At 30.5% G+C, this 26,996-nt stretch overlaps 1 protein-coding gene across 1 annotated transcript in view; it reads left to right on the top strand.

The window, feature by feature from the left end:
* Positions 1–26,996, top strand: part of LOC118184242 (dynein axonemal heavy chain 8-like) — a 442,084-nt gene that overhangs the window by 328,759 nt on the left and 86,329 nt on the right. The window contains exons 62-68 of the mRNA XM_085817842.1: positions 265–487; positions 1,606–1,782; positions 3,380–3,547; positions 7,050–7,265; positions 7,356–7,493; positions 25,265–25,392; positions 26,738–26,906. Coding sequence (XP_085673968.1) covers positions 265–487; positions 1,606–1,782; positions 3,380–3,547; positions 7,050–7,265; positions 7,356–7,493; positions 25,265–25,392; positions 26,738–26,906 — 1,219 coding nt within the window. The remainder of the gene's footprint in view (positions 1–264; positions 488–1,605; positions 1,783–3,379; positions 3,548–7,049; positions 7,266–7,355; positions 7,494–25,264; positions 25,393–26,737; positions 26,907–26,996) is intronic.

Raw genomic sequence — 26,996 nt, 5'->3', positions numbered from 1 at the left:
AAGCAATTTGACAAGCATTTAAATAATTATTCCTTATTAATGCCAATAGCTTGAAAATGGAAATATAGTTCAATTTCTGAGTCCTTCAGTCAGAATCTAGTAATCATATAAATTGTATTATATCAAAGTTTATAAATTAATGTGTTATTAATTTTAAATAATACCCTTAAAAATATTTTATTATTGGCTCTAAAAACTTCTTGAAGTTCAAAATGGCAAAAAACTTGTGAGGTGTTTTAAATGATTATTTAAATTTTTCAACAGATATCGTCGCTTGACATATGTGACACCCAAGTCATATCTGGCATTCATTAACGGTTATAAGGCAATATATTCAGAGAAAAGATCAGATATAAATGGTCTTGCTAATCGCATAAATAGTGGTTTGACTAAACTGCAAGAAGCCACAGTCAGTGTAAATGAACTTAAGATTGACTTAGCTGATAAAGAAAAGGAACTTGTTGTTGCAAGTGCTGAAGTTGATAAAGTACGTATTTAAAAATCTGTAGTTAAATTTTAAACACTTTACATTGTTTTTGTTGCTTGATAAAAGTATCTGACTAGAAGTTTCCAGACACTTGAGTAATATCTGTATAAAAATCAGAAATTAAAAATCAAATGCTATACATTCTTTAGCAATTAAAAAGTGGAATTTATAATGGAACATTTTTTACTCTAGTAGATTTTTTTTTTTTTTTTTTTTTTTTTTTAAGTAAGAAATAAAAGAAATCACTAGATAGGGTAAAATAACTCGTTAATTAACAGTGCAGAAAATTATTTTGTTAGATACTTTATTGGCTCTACTTTACTTTCATTTTATAGTTATGAATTACATGATAACTGTAAAAAAATCGTCTGTCAATTTTTAATGCTTTATTTCTAAAATATATGCATTATTAATGAATTATAACTGTACATAATTCATTTACTATTCAAATACTTTTTTAAACTTTATATTTGCAATCATTTTTTTTTTTAACTGGCTCTTTTCTAAGTGGCAATAGTGGCATTTTCTTGATTTACAGCTTATTTAACTGAAATTCGGTGACAGTAAGTTACTTAAATTCAGCAAGCAATCTAAAGACAGCTTAAGTTATTGGAGGCATATTTAGAAGCCAAAACTTGAAACTTCTTAATTTTTCCTAGATGTGTGAATGTATATATTATAGATAAATGTCAAATTTCTACCATATATAAACAGGGCAAAATAATAAAAATAAAGCTTAAAGCAACTTATAGTAATTTAAAACTTTGCTGATTTGGGATGGGATTATTCTTTAGAACAGACATAGTCTCAAACCTATTGCAATATACCTAAATTTTGTGCTGAATATAAAGTTCATTTCTGTCAGATTTTCTATGGATTAAAAAGAATTAAATCTTACATTAGAAATTAGTCATTTTTGCACATTTAAATTGGACCAAAAATATGTCTAAAAATTACACTTATTATTTATTTCATCAAATTTCTCTCGTCATGATCTTATTCTCAAAACTTGTGAATCTGTGATAAAATATACATATATTATATATTCATACAAGTTGAAATGTTATTTCCTTTATATATTTCTTTATTCATTATTTTAAAAATTATTTTTCATCTAGGTTGTTGTAGATGTGAAAAAGAAAACAGAAAGTGCTGAAGTTATTAAAAATGAAGTCCAGATTGTAAAGGATAAAGCACAAAAAATTGTTGACAAAATATCAATTGAAAAAGCAATTGCAGAAGAAAAGCTTGAAGCTGCAAGACCTGCCCTGGAAGCTGCAGAAGCAGCTTTGCAGGTCTGAAAATTATTTTCTGTCTGTATATTTTTATATTAATGCTCTAATATCTGGAACAACATTTATACAATGTTTCTTGACTATCACAAAATGCCCAGCATTACATTTTTTAAATCTGTATTCATGGTACTGTTACTAAATCTTTACCTTTTCAAATGAATATGCCATAAATTCTCTTATTGCTTTTGGTAAGTAAGCATCTTAGCATAATATTGTCAAGTTCATCATATATTCTATGTGTTTTAATTACAATTTGTATTTACATGTGGTGATACTTGATACTTTTTTTTTATTTTTTTATTTTTAAATTATGAAAGAACTTGTCTTAAAAGTTTTACAAATAATTTTCAAATTGAGCTAAACTAATGTTAAAAATTAACTTAAATAATAATCCTAGGGACTAAAAATAATATAAATATATCTTTTGTACTAATAATTGAGGAGTTGAGCCTTGAGAAAGTAAGTATAAAATTAAATCTCAATTTTTTTTTTTTCCTAGCATAGAATTTACTTTATTGATGCTTTTTTATATCTTTTATATTTGTAAATTTACTTTTATATTTTTGAAAAAAATATTCATTGATTTTTCTTGAAGAGTAAATTACACATAGTTGATACTCAAATAATTGAGTATTACACTGTTAATAAATCTAAAACAATAGAAATATTTTTAATAAATCTAAAACAATGGAAGTGTTGTTAATAAATCTAAAACCATAATAGTCTGACATGAAAGTTATGCAGTCAACTGCCTGTATCATTTCTTTTATTATTCTTGCAACTGCATATATTTAATAATCTGTAATTAATTATTCTTATTTATTTAATAATCTGTAAATGATTATTCAGTTTTTTCCTTTGCGCTATTATTTTTAGCAATTGTTTATAAGCCAAACATTATTACTTTTTCCTGTAATTTTGCATTTACATTTTATTATGTAACATTTAGTGTTCTTTTACTGGATACAAATGTATTTTATATGCAGTATTTGCTACTTAACACTAAGTTTTGCACAAGTTAATTAACGTTCATCTGACATTACGTCATTTTTGCAAATTAATGACTTGCATATAATGTTATTAAAGAGATCTTGCTGCAAAAATTTCCTATATTACACAATATCATTTATATTGTTGTTATCTGAAACATTTGCTTTCTCATCTCTTTATGCAAAATGACATCCACTGTTATTTCAATTAGAAATTCCTATTGTTTTTGAAGTGATCCAAATTCCAGTTATGTCTGTTGTTATATTATAAGGATATATATAATGTTATGAATTTCTAAAAAAAACAAGGGTAAAAATTAAAGTACAGTGTTTTTCAGAAGCTAGAATTCATAGTGTAATAAGTGACAATTAATTGTTCTCAAAATTGTAAAGTAAGTTTTTTTCGCAGTGAAAACGATTCATTCTATAAAATATGCAATTGTTAGCTAATATTATTTAAAAAATTTTGATTATAAAAAATTGTACTTACAATTGAAATTATTATTACTTCTGCTTAAAATATTACATTAATATTAAAAGAATATTTTTTTTACAAATGTATGTTGTTTTGTTTTTAATAAAGTATGTATTTTATTCCTTACTTTTAGACAATCAAACCTGCTGATATTGCTACTGTGCGTAAGTTAGCTAAACCACCACATTTAATTATGAGAATTATGGATTGTGTGCTTATACTTTTTCGAGAACCTTTGATTCCGGTTGTACCAGATCCAGAAAAACCATGTCCCACACCTTCATGGGCTCAATCTTTAAAGGTTTTTATGTTTTATATAAGTGAATTTGTATTTCACAGAAATATATATGAGTAGTTACTTTTTTGAAATAATCTGTTTTCTTTACCTGTGAATTTTATGCTGTTCAATCCATTTTAAATTGGTGAATAATATTTCTAATTTTGGAAATTTTAAGACATTTCATTTATTTCAAAAGATAAGCAATATTCTTAACTAACTAATAAGATTATGATAAGAACACATTTTTAATGCAGTATAATTTCATTCTTTCCTTTGATTTAAATTCATTGCTAATCACATTCAGTTAAGCTGCTTTTTTTTCATATATTTGCATATGCATGCATGTGTGTGTGTAGTAAATATTTCTCCTTGTATGATTTTAAGCAAATCTGAGTATGAATATCTAATTTTATACTAATTTATGATATAAAAATCATCTATGTGATATAAAAATACTTGATAGTAAAATAAACTATATCTCAAAATAAGTGTGCTAAATTAAATTGAGTATTATGTTGAACCAAAAACTCTTATGAAACAAGTAAGAAATCAGAATAAATTCTAGGATTATTTTATATTGTTTACATGAAATGTTTGAATAAATGCAGTGGCATTAAAAATTGTTTATTTCATTTTAATTTTCTGACTATCATATTCACCCAAAATAGTAGAATCATTTGACTAAAATTATACACTTTTACTCTTATTTATAGCTGCAAACCTAAGTTTTCACTTAAGGACTAAAATTAAATATGACTTGTTTCAATAAAATTTTACTATACAGTTCCTTAACTTAAATTTGAATTTGATTTTATGTGGGACATTAAAAATATTAGTGCACAAGAGCAACAAAATTTTGATGATTTATATGAGAAGAAATTGCTAATTAGAGACATTTCAAAATTTGTTTATTATTTGTACTGTTACTTCAGGTTATTTATAAATGTATTATATGACAAATATTAAAGACATTAATCATGGTTTGGTATTGAAAGGTCATGAAAGGAAGAAAAATTCTGTTCCAAATGAGTGATCCATTCTGAGTATTAGGTAAATATTTCCTTTCCCAACATAAGTGTTTCCAGATCTACAGCATATTATTTTTTTTTTGGAAGACTGTACAACCAATTTTGGTCATAAAATGAAATGTCATAATAGTTTGACAAACTTCACCACAAAATCATCCTTTCTGAGGCAATGCAATAATTATATAGGTATGACCAGTGAAATTTAATTCCTTCTTAACATTCTGTTTTGTAATAATTTGATTTCAAGGAAAGTTTAATACTTCTGTTTGTTTAGATTCTGTGAAAGGAAATGCAAGTAATTTTTGTTTGTGATAGTCGCTAAGAAAGGTAGATAAATAAAAAGATTTTGAATAAAGGATCCTTTTGATTTCGAGTGCTCATAATATAAGAGAGAATAATACTTCCTGTCATTCTAATGAGCCAAATCATTTCAGAACTGTGAGGGGCTCGATGCAAAGGAAAGAACATTGTTTGGAAGAAATCGTTTTTTGATGTGCGCTTAATGAAGTAGCTAAAAGCCAAAATTAGAGGAAATTGAAATATTGAGATGTAGAGTTTGGCTTCTGACTATGATGATTGTGAGACAATAATGGAATGTGTTCCTGTCTGTGACTTAATAGGCACACTGAAATTCCGATTTCATATTCCCCCTTTAATGATGATCAACAGAAACTCCATTCAAGATTGTTATTTAGTGAGCGATGGAAGAAACATACATGAAGTTCTCAGTTACAGCCTTAGAAGACTTACGAATCCCAACTTTAAATTGAGATGATAGTGAAGATTTGCGCTTTAATTTCATGTCTACAGCAAGTTACAAAAAAAAAAAAAAAAAAAAAAAAAAAAAAAAAAACTCTTACAGACTGATATTTAACAAAATGAAGGGAACGGATCGATGACTATTGAAAAAGGAAAATGATAAGAACAATATTGACAATTCCTTTGTTGTGGTGCATATTTCCCCATATACATGTAGACATATAGATGTTGATTAATAAGCTCTGTTTTAAAAATCAGATGTAAATTCATATTAGAGAGGCCTTATTTATAATTCAGTAGTTTTTTTAAGAATTCTATGCTGTCTCAGGGATTGGCATAACTGTATTTGTATAAACTTGAGGAAGTATTAAATATGAATATTTGTAACTTATGGTAGTACAACTATAAGAATTCTAACTTCTGTTTAATCATGGATAAACATGAATACAATATATTTGAGACAGTGAAAAGAAAGTTAAGGAATTATAACTTGTTTTATCATTAGAACCTGTTGGTTCACTTTTTTTCCTAAGGACCGAGTTACATTAGGATGTTGATATAATACAATCTCTGTCTCTTTTTTGATAATGTTTGATCTGATGAAGGTGAAATTTGATTTTTTGATAGAGAATTTTCGTGTACCCTTCAAAATGAAATGCATTGTAAACTTAAAGATCTTTATTCCTGGAAAAAGGAAATTTACATGATACTTGCAAATTGATTGCTCAATCACTGAGAAATCAATTCATTTGATGAAGTCAACAGGATTTAGTAATCAATGCATTTATTGCTCACTATGTGATTGTAATACTGTATATATGGGCATTTTTTTAATACTCCTGTCATTTGAGGACAATACTTGTGATAAAAATTACAGCAAGTTTAATATTTTTATTGCTGTGAAATTTAAACAAAGTTTTTAAACTTTTTAAGATGAAATGAAACTAAAGCATTTAGAATTTATTTTCATTTTACTCTTTCTTTGTTTGAATTTTTGATTTGATATAAAGCTAAACTTTAGAAGGACTTTCATTCTGAGAAACACTTAGAATTTCATTAATTTTATTATTATTATTTAATTTTTATTTCATTAGTTTTATTTATTATTTTTATTTTTATTTTTATTTTAAGAAAAATAAATTGTATCAGCGACTGACATGGCATTGTCTAAAATCTGATTTGTGATAAAAGGTTATTTTCTTATGTTTCTTTTTCATGAATCATGACAAAGTAATCCTTTTATCAGACATACTGATATAACAGAAAATATTCTAATAAATTCAAGTTTTTGCTCTTTAATTGTAAAAATATATGAACAATATCAGATGCCATGTATAATTAAATTTTACTTGTTGTCATGCATTGTGCATCAAATATCAAGAAACAACTTTTTGTATTGTTTACATGTATGTTATTAATTTATGCTTTATAGCAGTTGTTAATGGATGCCTAGTTATCATTGCTTTATTAATAATTTCTGGGAAATATGAAATGCAATCAAAATTTAATTATTAAATGCATTACAATCATAAATGAACTTGTCAATTATATAGTATTATCAATTATATAGTATTATCATAGAAGAAAATCATTCATTGTTGAATCTATTTTTTCCTAGATACTTAGTGGTGTATCAAAATTTGCATTTTTGTAATATGAAATTTTTTAAGTAATTGAATTTCAGCTTTTTCTGTTGCTTCATTTTATTTGTATATGTATCTCTTTTTCTGCTTTAGGTTATGAGCGGTGCAGGGTTTCTATCACAACTTCAGGAATTTCCAAAAGATACTATAAATGATGAAGTTATTGAATTAATGGAACCTTATATTCATATGGAAGATTATACTTTAGAAACAGCTCAAAAAGCATGTGCTCAAGTAGCAGGTTTGCTTTCATGGACCCTTGCAATGGCTAGCTTCTTTGCAGTGAATAAGGAAGTCTTGCCTTTAAAAGTGAGCTTTTAATAAAAATATTTATTCTTCCCCCCATTGGATTGATTAAAGTAAATAAAAAATTAGTAAAATAAAATTTTTTGAATTTAGGCTAATTTGGCCATGTTAGAAGCACAAAATGCTAAAGCTTCTAAAGAACTTGCAATTGCTCAAGCTGAATTAGATGAGAAGCAAAAAGAACTGGATGAAGTGAATGCTATATTTAATGAAGCAATGAATAAAAAACAGGTATCTGTTTATTGTATTTACCTATTTGCCATGTTTTCTGGTGGGGTTGAAAATTTGTAACTTGAAGCTGTGTGCGGGGAATATTTTTTTTTTTCCTCTGGAAAATCGCATTTCAGGAGAAATTGCTCATGGTAGGTAATTTGTTCTAAAATAAGAATAATACCTGGAAAATAAGAATAATTATTTATGCAATTTACTAGCAAATCGCAAATTTTTTGCATTTATATATCACTTATCTTTGTATGATATTTTGCCCTGTAAAATGATAAAATGTTGATTTTATCTCCTTTTAATGATTGAAAGTGAACTTCCATTTTTCAGTCAGAGTGTTGTTTCATTTTTAAAACTCCTACCAGTAATTTTGCTTAGAGAGTAATCTTTGCAATTATTCCAAAATTAGAAGACTATCATTGGGGAAAAAACTTATATTTTTTATTTGGTATTGAAAGTAACTGTTAAAAAAAAAAAAAGATATTTTGGCTTAAATTCCAAAAGAAAGATAACAGGTAGTTTTAAAGGATGTATTTTTCAATCCTTATGCTTTCTGCCCTTTCATTTTGAATTTGCTGTCTTTACCAGTTGGATACCTATATTAACTTCCAAGTTTTTTGTTCATTCATTTGTTATTATCAAAATAATACTATTAGAAAAACAGCCTTACCAGCCAAGCTGTTAAGATTATAAAACGCCAATTGTCGCATCCTGTATCCTGTTCTTGGAGACAAAATAGACTGGTTGCATAAATGTTTGCACAATTTTTGTTTATCTGCAAATTATAAATGTAGGCTAATTTATATTAGAAAGTCAAATGTAAGTACATCTTTAAAATGCCTGACAGCCTTTAAATGCATTACAATCATAAATGAACTTGTACATACTATGTCCACATAAGTTCATACTCAATCTTTATTTTTGCAACCATTGGTAATATGTATATAATTCCAATTATAAAAATGTTTTAAATGATGCAAATATTCATATTTTGGCGTTTTAAAATTTAAAGTAGTCAGTTTAAAAAAAAATGTGTAATCTAACTTTTTATACATTTCTCTGACCCTTATATTAATATTTAGCAAACTTTTCCATTTATTATAAAAAAAACACAAAAAGTGTGTGACACCCATGCCATAAAAATTGTCCAAGACATTTTATATCAAATTCGGAGATCATATTCAGGATCCACATAGAAATTGAAGAGTAAAATATTTGCATTTGAACATAACTAAAAGTAAAATATCAGTTTGGTAAAAGGTTTTGGATGTTAAGAGATTTAGTGACAAGCATTTCTATGCAATGATATATATATATATATATATTTCAAGATGGAGATCTTATTCATGCAACATTATAGAATTCATGTTCGAGAAAATGCTAATATTGGCATGCAGCCAACTTGTAATACTACTTGCATTAATTGAAAAATGAAAAATATTAGCAGTTTAATGAATTTTTTGTTTAATTAAAAGATTGTGATTCTAAAGTAATAAAACTTCATAAAAATATTAATAACGTATTTTTAGACTTGTGTGAAAATTATTTTCCCATACCAAATGTAACAAAATTATAAATTAAAGGCACTAGCAATTCACAAATGAATACTATTAAATTATATTTAATTGGAAAAATCAAGTTTGAATTATTCTAATTTATATATTAACTGATTCCTCAATGCAAATTCAAAACATTAAAAATCACAAATTTTGAAATCAAATATTTATGTTAATTATATTTAAGTTTTTGTCATGCAGGAGTGAAATTGCTTTTTTGTTATCATGTTTTACTTTTTGCAATGAGTGTAACATTTTCCTGTTTATATATACAGAATTTATTGACACTGTAATTCCAGGTTTAAACTAAGGAAAGTAAAATAGTGTAATAACTACACTACAGAGCATGGGCAAAGCAGCATCTGAGGTCATTTTATGATATTGTTCTGATAAGCTATTTGTATTGCTTATCAGAACAATATTGATCTTAGGGTCTTAATTACCAACCCATCATGTTTTGGGGGTAATATAATTTTAAAACAAACAAAAAATGAATAAATAATTACAAAAGGTAGATCTACTTCATATGTTCTTATGTGTACAATTATGAAACATTATAACCATCATTCCAAAGCAGAATATTAATATAATTTCAAAATGGTTAACAGTATGCAAATTACCAAGTAATTAATTTTGAGGGGCATTGTGTTCTTTTTGTTATAAAAATATTTTAATTAATTCTTTCTGATATCCATTAGATTAAAATATTATTGATTTATTATAGCATGATGACTTTAACTGAGTTTCGTAAATCTATCAAAGTATACTATGCATTATTGTACTCATAGGTCTTCATATTCAAAATACAATAATTTCTGTGATGATGACCTCCTTAATGTGACTACTTCTCAGGGGCAGATGCAGTGCATAAGTGTGAATTTATATAAATCAGGAGATTAATATACAACTTTTTAAAAATATCTCGTGCACATGCATAGAAAAATTAATGACTCTAGGCTAAGGTCAAATGGAAAGACAAAAGATTAAGAGGAACAGCTTGGGAATATTTCATTCATTCCTGCACAGTGGATGCAGTGTGATAGATGAATGAACTCTGGCATAGAACTGAAACTGCATGGACTATGAAATCCACAACTGAAATCCAAAGTCTGTTTGACTAGCTGTATAGTGGCTGATATTTTTGCCAGAGGCAGATACTCTGGATACAGTTTTTTGCAAATTTTGTACCTCAAAATTTCCTGACATTTTAATTATTTCACTCTTTTCATTATAATGTATATGCCAGTTTGTTAATGGCTTTCTCTTGTGAAGTAGCAATTTTAATAGCCAGCAGAAAATATTTGCAATGCTAAATAAAGCTGTTGAAGTTAAAATGAAATTCAAATGATTTGAAAAGCATATCTTTCAGATATAAGCCCCAAAAGTTTTATAAAAGTGTTCATAAATATAGAATTAAAATTAATTTCATAAAGAAGTTAGATATTTCTGAATTTAATTCTGTTTTCTGGGCAAAGTATTTTCTGGGCTGATGATGAATGTGATGCTAGTGATGTGTACAGGAAAATGTGGTTTGATTTGAAAAGAGAATGATTGCTGTTTTTCTTCTAATGAAATTATGATACTGTCATTAAAAAACTAAAGTAAAACAAAACTTCTGGACCAGATTTTCTGCCAAGTGAAGTCTTTCAACATCTACATTAAGTGAATTATTGTGTTTTGCAACCCTTATTACCTGTATTGGATTTCAGTAGTTGAAAAAGTTGGCTGTTTTTCAGTACTGTCAAAGAAAGCATCTGTTGTTTTAATTCCTAACTTCCTAATCCTTTGATTCAAGTTTCTGCTTTTAAATAATTTTTGGCTCATTAGTTTGTTTTCTTAAGGAAAATGCCTTGAAACACTCTTTATTAATAGCATCAACTGACCCTTGAGGGAAAATTGTTCCTTTTACAATGCACACTTTAGATTTGTTGCTCAGAAATCAAATCAGAATGCCCCCCCTTTTTTTTTTTTTTTTTTTTTTTTTTTTTTTTTTTTTTTTTTGGTTGTTGTTGTTGTTGTTGTGAGGAAGTACAGGATGCTTTTGATCATGCTTGTTTACCATATTTTACAGGAGGCCGAGATATTTATATAATCCTTAGAAAGCATCTTAATTGAACCAACAAATGATCTTGTTCTTGGAATGGAACAGATTAGATTTGATTTATGGGATTGTAGCAAAACACACTATGGCTATCTGTCTAAAGGGAAAGAGGCTTTTACGAAGAACTGGAAACTGGCACGTATTTCACGTTATACTTGGGGGAAAAATTTAAAGTCTCCCAAATTATATCTGTAGTGGTTCTCTGCTTCATTACATTTATTGAAAAATACTTTGGGCACAGGAAAATTATAATCATTGAGTCACTTTTGAGTATGCGCTTTCTCAAGGGTAGTTTGGTAGAGTTTACAAAATTGAAAGAGCCAGCTTTTTAGCTTAAAAACGCTTTTAATATATTAGAGTTATGTGCTGTATGATACTCAAAGCATCATTCTTTCAGTTCCAATAGCTTTTGGAAGGAATATTTTCAGAAAAATTTCATTGTCAAATGGAACGAAGATTTTATCTAGTAAAACTCTTTCTTTTTTACTAAATTAAAAAGTGCATAGTTTATTTCTGTCTCTGATAACTTTGCTAAAAATTTGCATAAGTTTAATATTTAGTCAAATCATCTGTGACTGCTCAAAAAAAAAAAAAAAGAGAGAGCCACAAGATGTGAAAAATTTGATTTTCTTCTGCCCTGCTTTTAATTTCCCCACTCAGAACAACTTGACAAGTTTTGTTGAATCTTGGTCAGTGAAATTTGGTATTTTCGTGAAAAGTAGCTTTTCACAAAAAATTTCTCTCGTGTGAATCTGTAAAATACTTGTAGTCTAACTCAACATGGATCTCATGTTGTACTGACTTGGCACATAGCAGTGGTGTGCTGTCAATGGACTAGAAGGGTTAGGCTAGTCCCTATATTTTACATATTAATATTTTCAATCATATTTTTACCTAATATTCAAAAGCATTTAAAGGGACATCCTTTTACCTCTTTTGAAACTGGGTATAGTCAGGTTTTCGTGGCAATGGGAAGGGGCTTGTGTCTTATGGTGACTTCCTATATGTTTTTACCACCAATCCTCGAATTCCATATCACAGATTTATGTTCCTACTGCATTGATATAAATATTAACGAGACATAGTGGACAATAAAAATTAAGCTTTATTTCGGAACTTCGCGCACACTGCCCGACAGCCTGCCTGTTTCGATCTGCTCGCTACTCGTAAGAAACTTCTCCTCTAGGGTTGCCACACTTATCGTAGGGCACAAGGCGCGCTCCTTATCGCCATCACCACAGAGTTTCCCCCCAGTTCCTTTAATGGCTATTCAAAGGAACGACATAGGTTATGAAATTATCTTAGAGGATCCGTACTGTCGGGTATTTTTTACATGATTACAAAATTAGAATATAAAATTAGAAAAGATCAAAATGCAATTCAATATATAACAAGGTATTGACACATATAATAAACATGAAATAACAAGAAATATGTTAAGATATGAATTTTAAAAAAGTGTTTTAAATTGTTATGTAAGAAGCAAGTTTCTTAGGGAAGTGAACATGTCTTCCCGATCTGGTGACAGTTTGTGTCTTAAAGAGTTCGTTTGCAGATTTATTCTGCTGAACTGTCTTTAAGTCTTTATTTGTTTTCAGTTCAGGCAAATTAGAGTCCAAAAGCAAATAGGCTGGTTTCACACGGTCTATAGACACAGTAGATTTCAGACCGTTAATATCAATTGTGAAAGTTTTGTTCGTTCTAGAAAGGACTTTATGCGGACCTGTATATGGTTGGCACAGAGGTGGCTTTACTCGATCGACATGTAAGTATACATGCGTACACGACTTTAAGGTAGCGCTTACGTAACATTTTTCTTGGCAATGTGCAGATGTTGCTATTGGATTCAATTGTTGCATTCTATGCCGAAGATTCGTGATAAATTGTGTGTCATACGAAGATATCTTAGATGACTTTATCATATCACTAGGCAGCTTGAGAGTTGTGCCATACACCAGTTCAGCACAAGATGACTGTAGATCTTCCTTTACGGCTGTCCGAATACCAAGCATAACAACTGGTAGTTTTTCAGTCCAGTTATTGGTCTCGTGAGCCTTGAGAGAAGATTTTAAATGTCGATGAAATCGTTCAACAATGCCGTTGGACATTGGATGATAAGCTGTTGTTGTGATTCTGTTCGTACCCAAAATGCGCGTGAATTCTGCAAAAAGTGCGGATCTCATTTGAGAACCTTAATCTGTTGTTATGATCGATGGGCAGCCAAAACGAGATATCCAACAGTTGAAGATGGCTCTGCAAATGGTTTCCGTTTTCATATCCGGGATGAGAATGGCTTCAGGCCATCTGGAGAATCTATCTATGAGAGTTAAAAGGTACACGTTGCCTTCTGATGGAGGTAACGGTCCGACGATATTCATATGGATTTCTGAAAAACGTGCATCAGGAAGAGAGAATGTGCCCAGTGGTGCTTTAGTATGCCTAGTAATTTTCGATTTTTGGCAAGATTCACAGGATTTCACCCAATTTTTGATATGACGTTTCATATCGAGCCATACATAACGAGAACAAATAAGCTTCGTAGTAGCTGCAATTCCTGGATGTGACAGATTGTACAGATGATTAAAGATGAGTCTGCGAAAGAAATTTGGAGCAAATGGACAAGGAATGTCCATTGATATGTCACAAAGAATATTACCATCAGAATATTGGCACGGTTTAAATTCCAGTTTCAAAGATGATGTGTTGTTTTTGAGAAGGTCTTGTACATCCGGATCATGCCGTTGAGCTTCCGAAAATTTTTTAAAATCCAAAAATGGAGATTTTGTTATGGAATCAATTTCGATTCTTGAAAGAGCGTCAGCAACGACGTTTTTTGAACCTTGCACATGCCTAATATCAGTAGAGTACTGAGAAATAAAATCTAAATGTCGCAATTGTCGAGGTGAACATTTATGAGAGTTCTGTTTAAAAGCATATATTAACGGTTTTTGATCCGTATAAATTATAAAATTTCTGCCCTCTAGCATGTGTCAGAATTTCTTAATTGCAGAATAAATAGAAAATAATTCCCTATCGTACGCGGACCATTTCTGTTGACTTTTATTGAGTTTCATAGAGAAAAATGCTATAGGTTCCCATGTTTGTTGAGACAACTGCATAAGTGTGCCGCCTATTGCGACGTCTGAGGCATCTACCCTAAGGCTCCTCTAAACCAGGCTGAATCACCAACTTTTCTCTCTTGGCGAGGGAGGGAACGCGCTACCAATTTTGGCGCGTTTATCGCACACGCTGGCTGAATGTCTGCTGTTTTTTTTTTAAAGATTTATTTTATAGACGCGCGGCATTCAGCGCACATAAACTTTTCGGATAATTAATTAATTCTCGAATAGTATATAGACGTTTTCACTTAAATAAAAATTTCGCGTATATTTTGTAAACATATTCAAAATAACTTATTCTTTAGATGTTTCAGTTTCGTTAGCAGACTAAAATAAATAAGATATGAATAAAAACTTTCAATAGTGTCAAATGGGGAAATAGTTAAAGCGTAGAGTGTGCAAATAAATTTATCTTAATGACATTTTAACAAAAATTTCCATAAAAACACTGTAAATTCATACTAAAAAAATAACTTAAGAATATGTTGTCATTTTAGTCTGAGGTATATGGAAATAATTGTGCAAGACTCTGAAGAAACACTTTCTTTTAAATGTGTGAAATATTTCATAACATATATGGAAGAAGAAAGTACAGCATTCTGTGTTTTGGATGACTTTCACCAAATGTAATATAAATACGAACTAGAAACCGTAATAAAAAGTCCTTCCTCTCCAATCAGATCACCTTTGTGTTGCATTGTATTTGTAATACTTCTAAAAATCCAATTTTTACCTAAATTAAAAAACAGTTATTCCATAAAAGATAATAAATTTGAACGTATATAGAATGAATTTTGTAATTTGAGTTATGTTACAAAATAATTCATAGTTTATATATTTTATACTAATAATTTAGATAAAACCTGTCCAATTTAAGAATGTGTGTTAACCACATTCTTAAATTGTAAAAGGACGACTTAACCACATGTAATTCATTTCAAAGCATAAAAGAAAGCTTATTTTTTATTTTACACAGCAACAGCATTTTCATGCAGTCAAGTTTTTTTAATTGTTAGTTATTATACATAATACTTAATTTTTAACACATTCTTATTAGAAAGCATAACTAAGAAACTTCTTTTTAAAGCCCCAGAGTAATTGCAAAGAATGTCGTTAAATTTACAAAAGTATTGAAGATATATTGAACAGCATTATAACAAGAAACTACTGTACAAAATATGTAAATTTAACATAACTTCTTTTTTAGTATTTGCATAGTTTCCTCCAAATGAACCTTAATGGGAAGTTATCTTGCAAAAATTTAAAAGTATTAAAATGGCCTCTATTTAAGATGTAACTGCATTTATAATTATTTTGTAATTGTGAATAGATTATATTATTGCAATTAGATTATGCACTTACAACATAATTGCATAAAGTAATGAAATTAAGAGTTCACAGATACAATGTAATATAATTACAAAGCAATTATCTAAATTGTAATTATAATCACTTATTTAATACCACAATATTATTACAATCACAATGTAATTTAAATTGGGTACTATATTTGTATACCATCCACTCAAAAGGAGGTACTGATAAGCCTGGAAGTTATTATCAACAAAAAGCCTGTTCAGGACAGTTTGATGACAATTTCCACCGGGCGAAAAGTACATTCTTAAGCCCAGGCAAATCATGACAATAAAAATCATTTAGTCTCATGATTCACTATATTTCAAACCCTAAATTTGAATTCTGCACCAAATTATTTACCTATATTTTAATATACTTTATGAATTATTAGAAGCGATATGGCAAATATCTTCTAAAAATAACTGTAAAATATTTGTATCCATTAATTGATTCAGATACACACTTTTATTATTTAAGTATATCAAAATAACAGTTTCATGTTCCTGAAATACAAAAGTTATGAAAAAAGTTAAAGTAATATTCTTAGAAGCATATGATATTAGTCACCAGCTGCAAAACAGTTAATTTTTTGCCCTAAATACAAGTTTATTACACAGTAGTCATACGTGTAACTTAATAACATGGTATATAAAAAATTAATGATAATAAGTTTATCAGAAATGAATTAATTCTGCAAATAAACTTTCTGCATTTGAAAATTTTCTACACCTGAGGGGAGGGAGAGATCTAGTAAAATTAGATTTATTATAACTTCAGTTGGACCAAATACCTTCTCTCTCTCTATATATATGCATCACTAAAGAAATAAATAAAATTATCATGCTTAAAAAACAGATGTACCATACCAGTTTTTTTCCCCTTGTTACCCTTTACATTGAGAAATAACAAACAGTACAACGCTGAAAAATACTATCTTTGAAATTTTATTTAAATGAAGAAACACACACCATCTTTTTATTTAAGCATTACACTTCAAAAACAGATACACATACCAATTTATTTTCACTAGCCTTTATACTAATAACATGCCATATAAAAATGAAAATAATTATCCTTGAAATTTAGATAAAATGAAGTAACACAATGAAAAATTTATGCACACGGACATCTTTTTTCTATTGCATGTTGTCTGACATGATCCACAAGTGCCTAAAAATGTACCCAAGGAAACACATTTCAATATTAACAAAAAATTGTTTACAGATTAAAATTCATTCATTTCATACCAGTATTATAAAGATCATGCATGAAACAAATCTGCTTTCCCATACTTTTAAGTAAAACTGAACTGAAATTTTATACTGGAAAATATGCTATATTTCTATATATTAGAAACAAGAAAATAATACCATAATAATATACTCATAGCCTAGCAGAAAGTAACATATATAACATCAAACACAGAAATTTATATACTCGTAGCCTAGGAAAAAGTAATACATATTACATAAAACACATAAATTATTTAATATAAAACATACATACCTTCTAAAATTATTTTACTTTTTGTTTCTTATTGGACGATGCTGATGAATATGAAACGTTATGGGCTCTTTTGTTGATAAGATGCTGTGTAAGGCCTTTGCATCTAGTAATAAAAAAATTATCAATAATTACTTTCTTAAGATTACAGCATTCTGGCATGGCCACATGCGTACATTTATCAATTATTCTTTCAACTAATTCTTTTGTGATGGCTGATTGTAAACGAAGGAGTACATCTTTACATTTTTGAAATTCTCGTTCAGCTTCCCTACATATTTGATACATTCCTGAAGAGATGACCTTCAGTCCACCTTTATTGCTATGTTTTGTAAGAATTGTGCGATGCTCGGGTATGTCAGGTTCCAGCATGTCCTCTGAAATGGTCATAGCTGTTTTACAATTTTCACATATGCTTTTTTTTTTCAACAACTTATTATATATGGCTCCTGCGATGTAATGTATATCATTTTCTTCCACAGCTGGGGGCAAGCGACGTTTCACTGCCACTGCAGAAGAGGTAGATGGCACTACAGAATTGGAGATAGGATGCAAGACCTCCTTTCTGATAGCAACCTCTAATTCAGAAGCATCAAAGAGGCTGTGGTCACTTTCAGAACAATAATTTGGATTATTGATATCTGAAATGAACTGTGATAGGCACACTAATTTCAGTGCTCTCTTGGCTTGCAAAGCAGTAGGCTTTGCACCCAACTTTCGTCTAATCTGTGAAAAGGCATTTTCCAGCGCATCTTGTGTCAACCTGCCTGGTAAGAAAAATGTAAACCCCTCGGAAAATAATTCTTTTGAGAGTTTCACAACACTCAATGTGCTCATAATAATGCCAGTTTGAAATGGCTTCCATGCTTTCCCAAACTGAATAGTTTCAGTCACATGAATGAATTTCAATAAAATATTAAATTTCTCATCTTGATTTTTGATAGTGATGCCTTTTTTTGGATGCCTTGTAGTCATAATTGTAAACCATTCTGCTACAAGTCTCAGCCACCATGCAGAAGTTAATGCTTCTTTTGCAACTTGGTGTAAAATACCTGCTTTTTCAATAGCAGCAGCTGTTTTTACAGAAAACAATTGCACAGCAGATGCCCCATTCATCGAGGAAAAGTGTGTTGGGAAGAGATGAACTCTGTTCAAGTGATGTAGAGATCTCAGGGCAGCATCTGCTTCTATCTCACTTGACCAGAGTCGTTTCACATACACTGAAGATACTATCCTCGATGGCAAGGCATGCTGGTGGCGAAATTCCTCTGGTAATATTATAATACTTGAAAGAAATGTATTTCTCATATTTTTAATGAGATGTGGTACATCTGCAATACTGTGAATGAAAACATCAGGTCCTCCAATGTTGTAATTTGTCTTCCTATCTCTCCTAGAGACAGACACATCCAATGACGACCACATTGCTCTGTTATTGCTTCCCATATCTGAAACAGAGGCTCTTACAGTTAAACCTATTTCTCTAGCTGCTACTACAGTTCTATGAATTAGATCTTTCATGTCAGAACCTGATGTTGAAGGCCCTGTTAATTCATTGGCAACAATCTGTTTCCATGATGTTTTAAGGCCTCTAAGCATTACAATAGTGTAATGCTTAGCTTCCTAACGTAACATTTCCAATGAATGACTTAGACGATGTATCAAAATCTTGATATGAAGCTATTTCCATTTCGTCAACTAAAAGGCAGCAGTTCCTATCAAGAGCATCCAATGAATGAACTTTTGTCTTGAGGAAAAAAAACAAATTTTCTAAAATGCTGAAATTAATTTTTATGTCCCTAATCCTCCTGTTCAAGGTACTGTACGATGGTGCTGGATATCCAGTACTTCTGAGGTAATTATATCCATGTTTGCTCAAAGCAAATCGCATCTTCAGTCCTTTTATAATGGACTTTTCTGACCAGTTCCTTTTTGACTGCACAGCAAGGGTTCCTACTTGCTCATCGGACAAAAATGATGTCAATTTTGCATCTTTTTCTTGAAGCTGTTGCTCAAGGAATTCTATTTTTTTTAACAACTCTTCATTTGAAGCAGGTAGAGTTTCCTAAATTCAAAAAGAAATAGTAAACATGTTATGCTGTGATTATTTTTTTAAACAATGGTTGACTGAATTAATATATTTGTAATAACAATGATTTTTTCAACAATTTTTTTGGAGAATATTAAATAATTTACCACTTCAGTATTTGGCTTAGGACATCTTACTTCTCTTATCCTCTTGTCAGTTACAGATGGTGGTGGATTTGGAATGCTAAAGAGTGTTGGTACTGCAGTTTTTCTTAGTTTTTAACTATCTTTGCATAGTGACTCAAATTGAGATTCCTCAAAATGATCCTGTAAATACATAAAGTAATAAAAAAAAGTATACAAAATAAATAAAAGTACAAAAAACAAACCACACGAAAGAAATGTGAGAAAAGTGTTTCACACAGTGAGGTTGTGCCAAAGGCAGCAAGCATGAACTGTAAGTAAGTATAGGCAATAAATAAATATGCAGGTAATTAAATTAGGCCCAGTATTATAAAAAACTGAAACAATAAACAAACCATGTCTAACATATCAGCAGCAGCATCTTGTAAGCTTGGGCAGAATTTAATTATCCAATATTTATTTTTTGCCTATAATTTAAAGTGTTCTTTAGAACATTATCCAAAAATTAAATGAAGTAGTGTTTTGCTATAAAATTAAAAACAACTAAAATAAAACTTTATATTTCTTGCTATAGTGCTCTTACAATAGATAAGAAAATATGAGTTCACTTCACCCAACTTTTAAGATACTAGGCCGATAAATACATTTATAATTAGAGCAGACTATGATTCTTGTTATAATTGTAGTAATGTTTATTGCTTTAATTGAAATATTTAATTTTTAATTCTCTAATCATTCAAAACATAGGCCTAATTTCGAAGCACAGTGCCAACATGCATTTTAAAAAGCATCAAGGCCAGTTTAAACGACAATTTTTTAAATTACATCCCCACAGACATATCCAATTAAAGTTATTAAAAACTCTAGAACGTAGTTCAGTAGCTTTCTGAATTTGTAGGCAATTTCTTATTTAGAGATGACAACACAAAATAACGCTTCAGAAAATATTATTTATCATGTATAAAAATCTGCTTTGTAACACATATCAGTAATAACTGTTTATCAATGTCATGAGGATTTAATTTGACGAGATCACATTCTTTAGAAGTATCAAATTCATGAAAGGATTTTGGCTTGGCCTTTGAAATTCATCATTATAGGCAGATTTATTTGATTGTTATGCATGCATTAAACACTACACATGCATTAAAAACACTACAATTATTTTTGAAAAATACACATGCAGTTTCACAAGTTTTCTGTGCTTATTTGAATATTCTGCATTCATTTCTAAATCTTTACTCCATTGCCAAATTGTATAATACTGTGATTATAAATGTATGGTACTTGCAATTATTGAAGTCAGATTATATATATTTTGTCTCATACTATTCAATTTATTCTATTGACTTCAGATGTCAATGTCAAAATTCTGGAAGTTATTTTAACCAAAAAACATTAGTGGGCACCGTGCATAAAAAACTCATCTAACTTTTTAACAATAGTGATTATAAAATAAAGAAAAAAATTATATATCATTCCAACGATATTGCAACTATAGTATAATGTTACATATATCTTTAGCAAACATTCAGATTTTATCTTGACTTTCCAAATTATGATTTGTTTTTTAATAAATTTCAATATGCTAATGATTTTCATGTTACATTAGTATAATTTCCACAATTAGCACAGGAAAACAAAATTTGCGCTTTATATTAGAAGAGAAATTTCTTTTCCACATTCAAAATATCCACATTGGCGATGTTTGGCGACGGGTACATTAACCCTAGACTAATTTAATTATAGCTATTATTACAGAAATTAGCAGATACTTAGGTTATTGTACACAAGAATTTCACTTTACTTACACATTATAAACATCAGAGAAGATATAAACTCTAAATCAAGGCGTAATTAACATTATACTTACTAAGCAAATTTCAGCGCTTGGACCAGGTTTCCAATTGTCTCTTCGGCAATTATTTACCCATATTTTTCTTCTTTCTTCATTTTTAGGAAATTTTACCAATGTATGACCTTTCCGTGAATGATTTGAACAATTAATAGCTGCACATCCGCCCATTTTACACAAAAAAAACACAAAAAATTGTTGCACCGTAACTACACAGCCACCATTTAATCTCCCACTTGGGATAGCGAATGCCTGATGATTCAGCCTGGTATATAGGAGCCTTAATCTACCCAGATGCTTAGCTGGGCTCCGGGAATAGGGTGTCTCAAAAGGGTAGCCTGAGCAATGGCATTTTTGGCAGCAATAAAGGCTTGTTCAGCATTCTCGTTCCAATTTAGTTGTGGGGATGAATCCTGAACACGAGAACGAGATTTCTTTTTATTAGTATAGCCTTCTGACAATTTTTTTAAAGGAGAAAGAATATGTGCTGCTTTAGGTATGAAATATCTATAAAAGTTAAACATGCCTAAAAATCGGCGAAGCTGAGTGAGAGTGGTAGGTTGAGAAAATCTAAAATACATTTGACTTTGTCAGGAAGGGGTTCAATTCCGTTTTCACTAAGGTGAAAACCTAAGAAATCAATAGACGTTTGACCAAAGGTGCATTTTGAAACATTTATGCAAAGTCCATATTCCTGAAGTTTGGAAAATAAAGCTTTCAAATGCCTGCAGTGTTCCTCAGAATCTTTAGAGGCTATGAGCAAGTCATCGACAAAAGCGTAAACACCTTCTAAATCCCGCGTGACTTCACCTATAAAACGTTGAAAAGTCGCGGAAGCATTGCATAAGCCGAATTGCATACGAGTACTTTCGAATAAACCGAATGGTGTGCATATGGCGGTTTTGTGGATGTCGGCTGGGTTAATTGGTATTTGATGGTATGCCTTAATCAGGTCGACATGACTAAAAATTTTAGTACCGTGCAATGCAGCAGTAAAATCGGCTAAGCATGGAATAGGGTATTTGTCTTTTATTGTTTGAGCGTTCAATGCTCGATAATCTCCTACAGGTCTCCATTCCAGACTTCCCTTTTTTGGAACTATGTGAAGTGGGGATGCATAATTGCTGCTCGAAGGTCTCAAATGCCCCAATTGCATCATAGTTTGAAATTCTTGTTTTGCTATTTTTAAGCGATCTGGAGCTAACCGACGAGGTTTTGCAACCACAGGTGGACCTTTAGTTATGATATAATGAACGGTGTTGTGTTTAACAGGTTGGTTAGGATCTGCTAATCTAGTAACTGAAGGAAATTCTTTTAAAATTTTGTGATATGGTGTATCACTAAATACAGTTTTTACTGAATAAATGCTTGCCTTTTTCACGCAACCGACAGTTTTAAAATGCGTTTTTAAATCTTTGAGACATTTGTTTCTGAGATCAGGCACCAATTCAAAGAAATGGAGAAAATCTGCTCCAAGAATGGGTGTACTAACATTTGCTATAAGAAAAGTCCATGTAAACGGTCGTCTTAATTTGAAATCCAAAGAAAGTGTTTTTTGACCATAAACATGAATAGTAGAAGAATTAGCAGCGAAAAGTGTTTGTTGGGACGAATTCCGTTTTTGAGAATTATTTGCTGGAAGTAAGGACACGTCAGAGCCGGTATCGACCAAGAATGAAAGGTTTGTTCTACGGTCACGAACGAACAGGCGACGTGAAACTTGAGGCAAAGAATAAGTCGCCTCTATTCTTTGCTGGTTTCGTTTCCCTGCCATGAACAAGGTTTTGTACATTTGTCATCTCTACACTTTTTCCTAAAATGTCTATGATACCAGCAAACAGAATAATCTCTCCTTTTGGAATTGCTTCTTTCCTTATTGCGATCTCCGCGATTTGGTGAGCGACCACGAGAAAGAGAAATGCGATCAATACGTTTGTTTAATTTTTCTATTTGTTTAAATAATTTATCCTCAAGAGACTGATCGACTGTGCGAGAAACGGCACAAGTCCCTGGGGTTGGATTTACTTCTAAAATTCTGTCGGCAATTTCTGCAGCTTTATCTGCAGTTAAATTGGAAACCGCTGCCAAAATAGACTGAACAGTCGAAGGCAAACGTTGAAGGAATAATTCTAACATTAAGTTATCAGGAACATTTAAAGATTCTGCTCGACGTTTCATATTTCTAAGCAAATCGGAAGGTTTTCGAGAACCTAATTCTTCTCCAGATAATAATTGGCGAATTTCTTGCTGAGAAGATTCTCCTGAACGATTTATTAACTCAGTTTTGAGCTTTGCATATGGATCAATAGGGTCTGGTTTCATAAGTAAATCCCGTACTAGTGATGCGATATCTGGAGGAAGATGAGAAACTACATAATTATATTTAGTAATGGATTCTGTGATAGGTTTGGGGGTGGCAAGAGCAAAGGTACTTTCACACATAATAAACCATAAAGATGGGTCTGATCGGTTACAAACCGGAATTTGGACGGCATGAACATCAGACATTGTGCAAGGTTTTTAAGCCAAAATAAAAGCAAAAATTTAACTAAAGAAAATGAAATTAAATGATAAGTAGAAAACAGAATTATAAAATGATCTATAATTACTACTCATCTGTGATTCGGAGGACGAAAACCGATGTAATCCATTACTTCTGGTTTGGAGATCTTGAGTGATGGCTTGTAGTCAAAACCGAAAGTGCTTGCATACGATTTAACACAGTCCGGGTTACCATTATGGTGATTTCCTGTTGTTTTTACCACCAATCCTCGAATTCCATATCACAGATTTATATTCCTACTGCATTGATATAAATATTAACGAGACATAGTGCACAATAAAAATTAAGCTTTATTTCGGAACTTCGCGCACACTGCCCGACAGCCTGCCTGTTTCGCTCTGCTCGCTACTCGTAAGAAACTTCTCCTGTAGGGTTGCCACACTTATCGGAGGGCGCAAGGCGCGCTCCTTATCGCCATCACCACAGTCTCATTAACTCTGCACCAGGAGGGAGTAGCTAGCTTTCACTTGTTCACCTAATTACTCTAGATACAATGATAATTACTGAGAAATTTTAATTTTCTCATAAGAATCATTTTAGTTTTCTCATAAGAAGTGAATTTACCTTAACTTATACAGTTATATTTAGTCTTCATGAAAGTATTCTTATGGTATGTAAAATAATCCAATTCCAATTTTAAACTATGGAATAGGAAGTGGTATGGAAAACTAGTCCTACACAAGAATTTATTATGGAACATGAACAAGCAATCTCTTCTATCATTTTATGACAGTGTGGTCATTAGTTGTCCCTGTTGCAAGTCTATAATCTCAATTGCTTGTCTATTATGTGTTTGGGGTAATATAATTTTCAAAAAACACAAAAATAATGACAAAAGGTAGATCTAGTCAACATGTTCACATTTGTGCACATGTTGACATTATATCCATTATTCTAAAGTTGAATATTATATAAATTCAAAAGGATTAATGATCTGTAAAATAAGAAATAATATGTTTGGTTGGTCTTGTGCTCTTTTTAAGATAAAGTTTTTTAACTAGTTATTTTTTTTTGGCATCCATCAGGTCAAAGAATTATTTATTTATTATGTTAAAATCAAGATAATTTTGATTCCTTTCTTTATCTAATTTTCATAATTTGTCAGAGTAATTTAACATTATTGTATTCACCAGTCTAGATATTTATTCAAAGCACAAAACTCCTATCATGACAGTCACCTCCTTAAAATGGTCACTTCTGAAAGTGACTAGTATCTTTGGGACCATTAAAAAAAAAAAAAAAAAAAAATACTAATACAAAATTCACTTCATTAAGATGACCACCACCGCTATTTGTCGGCAGTCATATTAGATAGGCTTATAATTTCTTTTAAGTCCCCTTCAAAATAAACATTGGCATACCACTGAATATAAGAATATTAGATCTTGTCTCAGATTTAAAAAAATGAAGATATATGAATTTAGAGCTGATAGCATTTGATTTATTGAAGATATCAACTGATATTGCAAAACTAACATATGTTATCTTCTTATATTATCCTTGATGGTAATTATAAGCAAAAGGTTACCTGTCTTTTTCTATTTTAATTCAATAGGATTTGGAAGACACTGCAGAAACCTGCAAACGCAAAATGATTGCAGCGGAAACTCTGATTGCAGGTTTGCAGGGAGAGAAAGAAAGATGGACAGAAGATAGTAAACGTTTTCAGAGTCAGATCAATAGGCATGTATTGATTTCAGTTTATTATATCAGGAGATAACAAACTCTTTCAAGATCTAGAAATAGATTTCATGGGAAAATTATTGGCATTTCATTAAGAGACTTTTCTCTATGCAGTAAATTTTTTCATTAGGAATTTTGTGGGGAAAAATGTTAAAAATATTACTTTTCTATTTTTTAATTTCTTCTCACTTCTTATTGTTAGAAATACATGAGAGGATTCCATATTCTTCAGTGTGAAACTTCATTTGCATTAATTGGTTTATTAAGTGTTAACATAATGCTTAACAGTTGTTCAACATATCTTTGTTTCACCTTAATAAATTATATATATATATATATATATATATATATATATATCTGTAATCTAATTTTTAAAGGAGAAAACACCACACACAGTTTATTAAGGTTTTTCACCTTAATAAGTTATATATATATATAAGCATCAGCAGTCTAATTTTGAAAGGAAAAACTAAAATGGTTTTTTTTTTTTTTTTTTTTTTTTTTTTTTTTTTTTTTTAAGAATTTCAGATCATTTTGTTCCTCTATCTCTCTCTCTCTTTTTTTAAAGCGAATCAATATAATTTGGAGATCTAATTTTATGCTGCCCATATGGGATAATTGTTAGTGATGGTGACTGCCATACTGAAAGGACCAGGTTCAAATCTTGGGCGTTTGTAAATGTATCAAAATCACTCAAATATAGATTGCGAGCTGAATATCTTTGTGAGTGGTTTGGTGGTTGGGCAAGAGGAATGGAAGACTCTTCAAACCATTCCTCAGGCTTCTTTCCTTCAAAATTGGGACAAAATTGAACAAAGTCATACTATCACCTGTATTGTGCTCAAAGTTCATGCCAACAATATATGCAGGCTTGTGTTGTTGTTGCTTATCCTCGAAAGATGATCAGCTCCAGAAGGTTGTTGACCATCAAAAAATCAATAACAGTGAGGGGATCGGATGTTAAGTCCTCCTTAGAAAGTCTGCAACCCAGTATGTGATCCGGTGAAGCTGGATGGTCAAGCATTTTTTACAAGTGGGATGGATTTTTCTGCCACTATCAAAGTAAAGACATTTAAGGTGGTCACTTGTTAGTCTAGTCAGAGCAGTCTGGGAGCCACGGTCACATTTGATTTCCAGTAGCGAGCCAGGGGATGTTCCTGTGTACCATTGGTGCATAGGATGCAGGCTTCTACTCCTTGCTATGATAAAATTTATGGACTTGTTCTTGTATGTCAGATAAGGGAGATTAGAAACAACAATTTTATTAATTATGATAAAATTTTGTTTCAGTATTTAAATTTTTTTTTAAACAGAAAATTAAGATATTTTTCATCTCTTTTACTAGACTTGTTGGCGATGCTCTTTTGTTGACTGGTTTTCTATCTTATGCTGGCCCCTTTAATCAAGAATTCCGCAATATTCTTCTAAATTTCTGGCAGAAAGAGCTTGATAACAGAAAAATTCCGTACACTGAAGATCTAAGTATAATTAATTCATTAACTGATGCACCCACGGTAAGACATACTGTTTATTTAATGCAATGTTTCTTAGTTAAAAATTATTGTTGTATTCTATCAATACTGGTATATAATTTGTAAACAAGA

The sequence above is a fragment of the Stegodyphus dumicola genome, chromosome 5 (genome assembly GCF_044657685.1).
Source record: "Stegodyphus dumicola isolate Sdum_Otavi_A_Nest chromosome 5, ASM4465768v1".
Lineage (NCBI taxonomy): Eukaryota > Metazoa > Arthropoda > Arachnida > Araneae > Eresidae > Stegodyphus > Stegodyphus dumicola.
Note: the sequence above shows the minus strand (reverse complement) of the source record. Positions and strands in the feature narration are given on the sequence as shown.